The 12,232-nt window shown below is 41.2% G+C and overlaps 1 protein-coding gene across 1 annotated transcript in view; it reads right to left on the reverse strand.

Annotated features, from left to right (window-relative positions):
* LOC135154354 (serine/threonine-protein phosphatase 6 regulatory ankyrin repeat subunit B-like) overlaps positions 1 to 11,789 on the reverse strand; it is a 46,197-nt gene extending 34,408 nt beyond the window's left edge. Inside the window, exons 1-3 of the mRNA XM_064100491.1 lie at positions 8,739 to 11,789; positions 7,120 to 7,277; positions 6,681 to 6,715 (exon numbers count right to left, since the gene is read on the reverse strand). Of these exons, the coding sequence (XP_063956561.1) occupies positions 6,681 to 6,715; positions 7,120 to 7,277; positions 8,739 to 11,789 (3,244 nt within the window). The remainder of the gene's footprint in view (positions 1 to 6,680; positions 6,716 to 7,119; positions 7,278 to 8,738) is intronic.
* Between the last annotated feature and the right edge of the window lie 443 nt (positions 11,790 to 12,232).

Here is a 12,232-nt window from a genome sequence, read left to right on the forward strand (position 1 = left end):
AGTCTCGAGAACACCTGTAATCTTACTGCACTGTGTTATCTAACATACATTTGTTTAAAATTACAGAAAATTGATATTTGGTGTATGTAACTTTAAAGAAATTATTGTAATAAGACTGTTTTCCCCTTTTTAAAAACAGACCTGTTCTGTAAAATTCTAGAAAAATTGTTTTAAAAAATCTTTCCTGTTATAACAATTTACAGAATGATTTGGTTAGTTCTTTCTGTAAAATAAGTTGTTTTTTTTTCTTCTGTAAAATCTCTTTTTTCTAACAGTGCATTAGTTCGTCTCAAAAGACGATGTTGTAGCGAGCTATACATTTCCGAGAGTGGCTGTATAGCTCCGCTCTTGAGTGGCAGTCTCTAAAGCAAATTTGTACAAATGAAGGAGGATAGCGCTGAGACAGGTTCAGATAGAGATGCTGCCCTAGCCTTCCTCCTTGGTCTTTGGCCTGCCAATGTAGCATTCTGATTATTTTATGACGTCTTGACCCCTGTACTTAGTAGCTCTCCATAGATTGCGACTATCATCTACATCATCATAGGTGATAGTGTTTATGCCGGCAAATTCTATGTCACGTTTGCAGGTGTGTTTATAACTGAGGTGTGATCTATCTCGGGAAAAATCACACAGCTTTAATCTATCTCGGGAAAAATCACACAGCTTACCTTACATTGGCGAATCCTTTCTAGGATTTTCCAAAGTTTCATGCGGCGAACATGCCCCAACCACATGAGGCATCTTTCACTAAGGAGCGAGAATAAGCTGGGGATGTCAGCATGCACATACGCTGAAGGGCCTTATATTTTTCACTCTGTCCCGCCATTTAATGGGCAGGATACGTCCGAGGCAGTTGACCTGGAAGATGTTTAGCCGCTTTTCTTGATCGGCGTACGTTTTCCAGGACTTGTTTCTGTTCAGGAGCTTGGCCATGGCTGTGACAGATTTTCCTATTCTGGTGCTTATCTCCTTGTCCAGTGAAAGGGAACTAGGGACATATAGTCAATCCAAGGTAGGTGAGGAGTCCACCACAACCAGACAAGTGCGTGCTGTTGATAGGAAAGTCAGTGTCTTGAGTCGATCAGGATTTCTGTCTTACAGGCTGATGGGTGATTCAAACTCCTTACATGCGCAGGACAGGTGACTGTATGACTAGGATTGTTTTGGCACTTAGCTGCATGGTCGATTTTTCCCATCTGCTCTGGTACGGATGTACATGTAGATGCCTTCTGTGCATTCTCTAAACGCATTCTGGGAAAGCATTGCTTCACGCTACTGTTCACAGGTACGGAAATATGACTAGCAGCCCTCATCTGCTATTATAACTGTCGAACCCCTTCTACTATTATGACTAGCGACCTCATCTGCTATTATGACTGGCGACCCTCTTCTAATATTATGACTGGGCCAGCGAACCCCATCTACTATTATGACTGGCTAACCCCTTCTACTTTTCTGACTGGTGACCCTCTTCTAATATTATGACTAGCGACCCTTATCTACTATCAGGACTGGCGAACCCCGGTCATCTACTTTATTACTGGCGAACTCCTCTTACTATTATGACTAGCGACCCTTATCTACTATTATGACTAGGGAACCCGTTCTACTATTATGACTGGCGAACCCCTTCTACTATTATGACTTGCGACCCTCATCTACTATTATGACTGGCGAACTCCTTCTACGATTATGTTTAGCGACCATCATCCTCTATTGTGACTGGCGACCCTCATCTACTATTATGACTGGCGAACCCCTTCTACGATTATGTTTAGCGACCATCATATTCTATTGTGACTGGCGAACCCCTTTTAATATTATAACTGGCGAACCCCTTCTACTATTATGGCTGGCGACCCCCATCTACTTTTATGACTGGCGAAGCCCTTCTACTATTATGACTGGCGACCCTCATTTACTATTATGACTGGCGAACCCCTTCTACGATTATGTTTAGCGACCCTCATCTTCTATTGTGACTGGCGACTCTCTTCTGATATTATGACTGGCGACCCTCATTTACTATTATGACTGGCGAACCCCTTCTACGATTATGTTTAGCGACCCTCATCTTCTATTGTGACTGGCGACTCTCTTGTGATATTATGACTGGCGACCCTCTCCTAATATTTTGACTGGCGAACCCCACCTACTATTATGACCGGCGTACCCCTTCTACTATTATGACTGGCGACACTGGTGGACCGTGACCCGGAGGAGACAAAGCATTGGGGGGGGGGGGCACAGCATTGTTCACAAACAATACAGTGCCCCTCCAATGCTTTGTCTTCTCCGGGTCACAGTCCGCTACTGACTGGCGACAATCATCTATTATTACGAATGGCGACCCTCTTCTAATATTATAACTGGCGAACCCCTTCTACTATTATGGCTGGCGACCCCCATCTACTTTTATGACTGGCGAAGCCCTTCTACCTTTATGACTGACGACAGTCATCTATTATTACGAATGGCGACCCTCTTCTAATATTATATCTGGCGAACCCCTTCTACTATTATGGCTGGCGAACCCCTTCTACGATTATGTTTAGCGACCCTCATCTTCTATTGTGACAGGCGACTCTCTTCTGATATTATGACTGGCGACCCTCTCCTAATATTATGACTGGCAAACCCCATCTACTATTTTGACTGGCGAACCCCTTCTACTATTATGACTGGCGAACCCCTTCTACTATTATGGCTGGCGACCCCCATCTACTTTTATGACTGGCGAAGTCCTTCTACTATTATGACTGGCGACCCTCATCTACTATTATGACTGGCGAACCCCTTCTACGATTATGTTTAGCGACCCTCATCTTCTATTGTGACTGGCGACTCTCTTGCGATATTATGACTGGCGACCCTATCCTAATATTTTGACTGGCGAACCCCACCTACTATTATGACCGGCGAACCCCTTCTACTATTATGACTGGCGACACTGGTGGACCGTGACCCGGAGGAGACAAAGCATTGGGGGGGAGCACAGCATTGTTCACAAACAATACAGTGCCCCTCCAATGCTTTGTCTTCTCCGGGTCACTGTCCGCTACTGACTGGCGACAATCATCTATTATTACGAATGGCGACCCTCTTCTAATATTATAACTGGCGAACCCCTTCTACTATTATGGCTGGCGACCCCCATCTACTTTTATGACTGGCGAAGCCCTTCTACCTTTATGACTGACGACAGTCATCTATTATTACGAATGGCGACCCTCTTCTAATATTATATCTGGCGAACCCCTTCTACTATTATGGCTGGCGACCCCCATCTACTTTTATGACTGGCGAAGCCCATCTTCTTTCATGACTGGCGAACCCCACCTACTATCATGACGGGCGACCCTCATCTACTATTATGACTGGCGAACCCCTTGTACTATTATGACTGGCGACAATCATCTATTATTACGAATGGCGACTCTCTTCTAATATTATAACTGGCGAACCCCTTCTACTATTATGGCTGGCGACCCCCTTCTACGATTATGTTTAGCGACCCTCATCTTCTATTGTGACAGGCGACTCTCTTCTGATATTATGACTGGCGACCCTCTCCTAATATTATGACTGGCAAACCCCATCTACTATTTTGACTGGCGAACCCCTTCTACTTTTATGACTGGCGAAGTCCTTCTACTATTATGACTGGCGACCCTCATCTACTATTATGACTGGCGAACCCCTTCTACGATTATGTTTAGCGACCCTCATCTTCTATTGTGACTGGCGACTCTCTTGCGATATTATGACTGGCGACCCTATCCTAATATTTCGACTGGCGAACCCCACCTACTATTATGACCGGCGAACCCCTTCTACTATTATGACTGGCGACACTGGTGGACCGTGACCCGGAGGAGACAAAGCATTGGGAGGGGGAGCACAGCATTGTTCACAAACAATACAGTGCCCCTCCAATGCTTTGTCTTCTCCGGGTCACGGTCCGCTACTGACTGGCGACAATCATCTATTATTACGAATGGCGACCCTCTTCTAATATTATAACTGGCGAACCCCTTCTACTATTATGGCTGGCGACCCCCATCTACTTTTATGACTGGCGAAGCCCTTCTACCTTTATGACTGACGACAGTCATCTATTATTACGAATGGCGACCCTCTTCTAATATTATATCTGGCGAACCCCTTCTACTATTATGGCTGGCGACCCCCATCTACTTTTATGACTGGCGAAGCCCATCTTCTTTCATGACTGGCGAACCCCTTCTACTATTGTGACTGGCGACCCTCATCTACTATTATGACTGGCGAACCCATTCTACCATTATGCCTGGCGAACCCCTTCTACTATTATGGCTGGCGACCCTCATCTACTATTATGACTGAAGGACCCCACCTACTATCATGACGGGCGACCCTCATCTACTATTATGACTGGCGAACCCCTTGTACTATTATGACTGGCGACAATCATCTATTATTACGAATGGCGACCCTCTTCTAATATTATAACTGGCGAACCCCTTCTACTATTATGGCTGGCGACCCCCATCTACTTTTATGACTGGCGAAGCCCATCTTCTTTCATGACTGGCGAACCCCTTCTACTATTATGGCTAGCGACCCTCAACTATTATTATGACTGGCGAACCCCACCTACACTGTTTAAAAAAACCCTGATTTTACAGAAAAAAGCAATAACAGAATCATTCTGTAAATTCATATAACAGGAATGTTTCTGCAATTTAACAGAACAGGTCTGTTTAAAAAGGGGAAAAGGGTGTTTTATTTAAGGAAATTTGTAAGGTTCCATACATCAAATACCAATTTCCTGTAAGATTACGGAATCTGGTAAAATTACTGGTGTTGTCTAGACTCTGCTGCAGGAACTTCTTTTATTTTAAGGATACATTTTCTAACAGTGTACTATTATGACGGGCGACCCTCATCTACTATAATGACCGGCGAACCCCTTGTACTATTATGACTAGCGCCCCTCATCTACTATTATGACTGGCGACCCTTTTTAATATTATGACTGGCGAACCCTTTGTACTATTATGACTAGCGACCCCATATTGTTATGACTGGCGACCCTCATCTACTATTATGACTTGCGACCCTCATCTACTATTATGACTGGCAAACCCCTTCTACTTTTATGAATAGCGACCCTCGTCTACTATTGTGACAGCCGACCCTCTTCTGATATTATGACTGGCGACCCTCATCTACTATTATGACTTGCGACCCTCATCTACTATTATGACTGGCAAACCCCTTCTACTTTTATGAATAGCGACCCTCATCTACTATTGTGACAGCCGACCCTCTTCTGATATTATGACTGGTGAACCTCTTCTACTATTATGACTGGTAACCCTCATCTACTTTTATGACTGGCGACATTTATGATCAACGAACCGTTCTCCTCCTTATGTCTAGCAACCCTCTTCCTTGATTATGATTAGCGAACCTCTTCGTTGATTATAAATGGTGAACCATATCGTTGATTATGACTAGCGACCTCTATGAAGGTAGACCCTTATGAAAAACGACCGTTGCGACTATTATGCCTAGCGGGTATTATGACAAGTAGTCCTTATGACTAGCGGGTGGAACTCGCTATAACTATTATGGCAAGAATAAAGTGACATGCTGCAATCCATACACGTTTAGTCACAATGTCAAAGCAGGAAATGACGAAAGTGTCGAGATGGAGGATTTCGATGACGATGGTATATGGGCCTTTTTTTTAGATCAGGATGGTGAATACAACGGGGAAGAGGATGTCCCTGAATACCTTGCAGAGGACGATTGTGAATAAAGAAACTTCTCAGATTTGCTAAAATTTGGAAAATGTTGCTTTTTCCCAAAGGCTGAACGAATAGGCATATATAATATCGCGACAGTTTTGAACCACTAGTGACACACCAAACAACATTCAGCGAAGATGAAGTGTTTACCATTGCTTGAGCTGAGTAAGAAACAAAATAACTAAATCAACCTCTGCCATATTTTGACATACACTATTTGAATAGGTTGTAATGCAATAAATGAGGGTAGATACATTTTTTTCTTTCTCTCTTTGTATTTCTTTGTTGGCAGGATTCATAATGGCTGATCTGCATGCAATATTTACATTGAATTTGATCTAAGGATGATCCCATATTGCAAACTTATTAACCGAAATGGACTCTACTCACTCTAAAACCCCTTAAAATAGGTATTCCTCATCATTCTGGAGCGAAGGGTTCATAAGTGTTTTGTTTCAAGATGGCGTCGACCTTGCAGCCATCTTGGATTCGACCTAAATTTGACCTAATTATATTGCAAAACTTACAAAAGAGATGGGTTCTACATACCCCAAAAACCTATTTAAAAAAAGGGTATTCCTCATCATTCTGAGGCAAGAGGATCGTTCAAAAGTTTATCAAAATGGCATTTGGCGGCCATTTTGGATTTATGCAAATTCGCAAAATTGCCTAAAGTTGCCGCTTGGGCAACCAAGCTGAATTTGTTCTATGACCCCATAGGAACATAGGAAATCAATCAAGAAAATAAATAATAATCGGAAAGAACATTTCTAGGTACTTAAAGTGTCAAATGAACAAAAATGTCTCTCTAAATAAACTATAGGTACTTCATTCGGTTGATTAGGGGAAGCAATTTCAATGCTTTAATCTCAGGAATATTCTTACCTCTACTAGACGGTGTAGAATCCAATGAAGGTGATCTGCAAATGATAACAACAAAAAATCGAACATGCATCTTTCAGTAACAAATGTCAAACTTTCCACAATTTTAAAAATGTCATGTAATTTAGTAGGATAAATATAATATCTGGTACACTGCTACCTGATTGTAAGTACAACGTGATATGTTTTCAGCAACAAAAATGTGAATAAGTTGCATTCAATTTACATTTCATAAAACAAATTATCAAGGAAACTTTGAGAACCTTACACCTGTAAACCACAAAAAACCACTACAGAAATGTGTTTTCTGATGGTTTCATTCCATGCTACTATCATGAACCATCCTTATAGTAACGGGTGAACAGGTGAATCAATGATTTCAGGAAGTTTAATGTACATTAACAAACTCCTTTTCTACATCTGGCTATACAACATTAGTTACCTAGACAAGATCATCTGTCTGACTAACTCATCCCTTGCATAGTCGATCGGTAGGTTGCCTGCTTTATCCTTTATATCAATCCTAGCTCCATGCTCTAAGAGAAAGAATACCAATTCCTTCTCAGGAGATAGACCGCCATCGTAGTACTCTTTAGATATCTGTAGTGGACGATTAACTTAGTTTATCTGGTAGTACATACTAAATTTGTTTCCATTTTGTGTACAACATATAACGATTTTTAGCCTTAAGGTGCACTCTATTCCCTTACCGGCTTAAAAGTGGTCCTGAGTCACGTAACATAAAGGTTAGCAATTAAGCGTAGGGTTGATATTCACGATTGATTGTACATTTTAGTCAATGCAAATCAAACGTAGAATAATGTTGTACGATCATTGCTAAGCTTTCTGTAACGGACCCATGTAGTCGACTTTTTCAAATCATGTGGCTTGTTCCATGGAAATACTGCTTGTATTAACGATAATTAAGACGTTTCAGCAGAATAATTTTCTATTATTCTAAGAGAATCTAAATAAAAAAGCTACATGCTCACTCCTTTCCTATCTGGATTAAGCAAAAATTTAGCCGTTCTTACCACTAATAATCAGTGGAAGCCCGCAAGAAAGATTGGAAAAATAGTCTCAGTATCCTTCAGAATTATCTTTTTTTTGTCTCCCCTGCATAGCAGAGCGAGGTGCCGCTTTTCCGACGGTGACGGCGACGGCGGCGTCGTCAACATTGAAATCTTAACCAAGGTTAAGTTTTCGGAATGTCATCATAACCTAGAAAGTATATGAACCTAGTTCATGTAAATTGGGCATAAGGGTAATCAAGTAATACTAAACATCCTGCCTGAGTTTCAGGTCACATGATTTAGGTCAAAGGTCATTTATAGTCAATGTACTTAGACCATGTTGGGGGATCTATATCTAAATCTTAACCAAGGTTAAGTTTTTAAAATGTTGTCATAACTTAGAAAGTATATAGACCTAGTTCATGAAGCCAAGACATAAGGGTAATAGTGTATCACTAAACATCTTTTCCGAGTTTCAAGTCACATGATTAAGATCAAAGGTCACTTAGGGCCAACGAACTTTGAGCATGTTTTTTGAATTGTCATCATAACTTAGAAATTTTATGGATCTACACATGTAGTTCATTTAGTTAATATCACAGACATAACGGTAATCAAGTATGTTTTGCACATGTCTTATGTCACATGATCGAGGTCAAATTTCATGTTTGGTCAAAAGACTTTTTACATCCTACTTCCTAAAGCTGCAACATTGGATAATGTTTAACATTGCGATGAATGAGGATTTCCTGTGCACTTTTTTTCTAATTTCCAGAAATCATCTGAGCATTTCGGGGGCTAAAATCACCCCATGCCCCATGTAATATTTTCCTGCTCCGTATGAAAAGTAGATTATCTGTTTTAAATGAGTTGATAGGAAAATGATTATCTCCAGAAGAATTATAGTGAATTATTTGTCTTGAAAAACTACCACACTCCTTTGCTTATTGAATATCTAAATCACAAATAATATAGTCCTAATAATAAATGTGGAAACAGACAAATGAAAGTAAATGTATGTAGAGTTCCTTCCAGGAAAATTACGTACCTTGGTATTCGACTTGTCTCGCTGTGCCTTATCCACCTCAGCTCCCTCACTGATCAGGCCCTCGGTGATATCAAGGTAATCATGCATAGCAGCAATGTGTAATGCAGTCAAACCATCATTAGCTCCCTTATTAACCTCAGCTCCTTGACTGATCAGATACTTGATGACGTCAACATGACCATTGTTAGCAGCACTGTGTAATGCAGTCAAACCATCATTATCTCCCTTATTAACCTCAGCTCCTTGACTGATCAGATACTTGATGACGTCAACATGACCATTGTCAGCAGCACTGTGTAATGCAGTCCAACCATCATTATCTTCCTTATTAACCTCAGCTCCTTTACTGATCAGATATTTGGTAACATCAACATGACCGATGCTAGCAGCACTGTGTAATGCAGTCCAACAATCATTATCTTCCTTATTTACCTCAGCTCCTTGACTGATTAGATACTTGATGACGTCAATATGCGCTTTCTGAGCAGCACTGTGTAATGCAGTCCAACCATCATCTCTTCCCTTATTGACCTCAGCTCCTTGACTGATCAGATACTTGATGACGTCAACATGACCATTGTTAGCAGCACTGTGTAATGCAGTCGAACCATCATTATCTTCCTTATTAACCTCAGCTCCTTTACTGATCAGATATTTGGTAACATCAACATGACCGATGATAGCAACACTGTGTAATGCAGTCCAACAGTCATTATCTCCCTTATTAACCTCAGCTCCTTGACTGATTAGATACTTGATGACGTCAATATGCCCTTTCTGAGCAGCACTGTGTAATGCAGTCCAACCATCATCTCTTCCCTTATTAACCTCAGCTCCTTGACTGATCAGATACTTGATGACGTCAACATGACCATTGTTAGCAGCACTTTGTAATGCAGTCAAACCATCATTATCTCCCTTATTAACCTCAGCTCCTTGACTGATCAGATACTCGATGACGTCAACATGACCATTGTCAGCAGCACTGTGTAATGCAGTCCAACCATCATTATCTTCCTTATTAACCTCAGCTCCTTGACTGATCAGATACTTGATGACGTCAACATGACCATTATCAGCAGCACTGTGTAATGCAGTCCAACCATCATTATCTTCCTTATTAACCTCAGCTCCTTTACTGATCAGATATTTGGTAACATCAACATGACCGATGCCAGCAGCACTGTGTAATGCAGTCCAACAATCATTATCTTCCTTATTTACCTCAGCTCCTTGACTGATCAGATACTTGATGACGTCAACATGACCATTGTTAGCAGCACTGTGTAATGCAGTCCAACCATCATTATCTTCCTTATTTACCTCAGCTCCTTGACTGATCAGATACTTGATGACGTCAACATGACCATTGTCAGCAGCACTGTGTAATGCAGTCCAACCATCATTATCTTCCTTATTAACCTCAGCTCCTTTACTGATCAGATATTTGGTAACATCAACATGACCGATGCTAGCAGCACTGTGTAATGCAGTCCAACAATCATTATCTTCCTTATTTACCTCAGCTCCTTGACTGATTAGATACTTGATGACGTCAATATGCGCTTTCTGAGCAGCACTGTGTAATGCAGTCCAACCATCATCTCTTCCCTTATTGACCTCAGCTCCTTGACTGATCAGATACTTGATGACGTCAACATGACCATTGTTAGCAGCACTGTGTAATGCAGTCGAACCATCATTATCTTCCTTATTAACCTCAGCTCCTTTACTGATCAGATATTTGGTAACATCAACATGACCGATGATAGCAACACTGTGTAATGCAGTCCAACAGTCATTATCTCCCTTATTAACCTCAGCTCCTTGACTGATTAGATACTTGATGACGTCAACATGACCATTGTTAGCAGCACTGTGTAATGCAGTCCAACCATCATTATCTCCCTTATTAACCTCAGCTCCTTTACTGATCAGATATTTGGTAACATCAACATGACCGATGCTAGCAGCACTGTGTAATGCAGTCCAACAATCACTATCTTCCTTATTTACCTCGGCTCCTTGACTGATCAGATACTTGATGACGTCAACATGACCATTGTTAGCAGCACTATGTAATGCAGTCCAACCATCATTATCTCCCTCATTAACCTCAGCTCCTTGACTGATCAGATACTTGATGACGTCAACATGACCATTGTTAGCAGCACTGTGTAATGCAGTCCAACCATCATTATCTCCCTTATTAACCTCAGCTCCTTTACTGATCAGATATTTGGTAACATCAACATGACCGATGCTAGCAGCACTGTGTAATGCAGTCCAACAATCATTATCTTCCTTATTTACCTCGGCTCCTTGACTGATCAGATACTCGATGACGTCAACATGACCATTGTCAGCAGCACTGTGTAATGCAGTCCAACCATCATCTCTACCCTTATTTACCTCAGCTCCTTGACTGATCAGATACTTGATGACGTCAATATGCCCTTTCTGATCAGCACTGTGTAATGCAGTCCAACCATCATCTCTACCATTATTTACCTCAATCCCTTGACTGATCAGATTCTCGATGACGTCAACATGACCATTGTCAGCAGCACTGTGTAATGCAGTCCAACCATCATTATCTTCCTTATTAACCTCAGCTCCTTTACTGATCAGATATTTGGTAACATCAACATGACCGATGCTAGCAGCACTGTGTAATGCAGTCCAACCATCATCTCTACCCTTATTTATCTCAGCTCCTTGACTGATCAGATACTTGATGACGTCAACTTGACCATTGTTAGCAGCACTATGTAATGCAGTCAAACCATCATTATCTCCCTTATTAACCTCAGCTCCTTGACTGATCAGATACTCGATGACGTCAACATGACCATTGTCAGCAGCACTGTGTAATGCAGTCCAACCATCATCTCTACCCTTATTTACCTCAGCTCCTTGACTGATCAGATACTTGATGACGCCAACATCACCATTGTAAGCAGCATTTAACATCGCATTACTCTCCTTAATATCTGTTCTAGCACTGCTGATGTTTTCTGATATACTTTCCTGAGTGTTTCCCCAATACATTTTGTGCTGATGTGTTTTCCATTCTGATTAATGACTTTCGATACTGCTTCAGCAACATAATAATCCCTCACCACACCTCTAACTCTCGTCTGGATCAATTTGCCAAATGTAATTCACAATTTCTAAAAGCACCATTAAAAATACCAGAAAAATCCTATCACCATGCAGCAACACAGAGATGCCTATATTCCTCCTTTCTGCTTACCTGTTTGAAAATTTGCAGGCCAACTTGCTCGTTTAGAGCGCGATGTTGTAATTTTTTCACAATTGAGCTTTAGAATCATAAAGTAAATTTACATTGCAGATATCACAAATCTCATCTATGGTGAGATCTTTATGTAAACAAGGTTTTAACCGCTGTCATAGACAGTAGACTAGGGGTTGAAGTTCAACCCCTATTTTCCCAAAAAGAGGAAGGGCTGAGGAGAAGAGGAAGTTAAAAG

The sequence above is a fragment of the Lytechinus pictus genome, chromosome 6 (genome assembly GCF_037042905.1).
Source record: "Lytechinus pictus isolate F3 Inbred chromosome 6, Lp3.0, whole genome shotgun sequence".
NCBI classification, from domain to species: domain Eukaryota; kingdom Metazoa; phylum Echinodermata; class Echinoidea; order Temnopleuroida; family Toxopneustidae; genus Lytechinus; species Lytechinus pictus.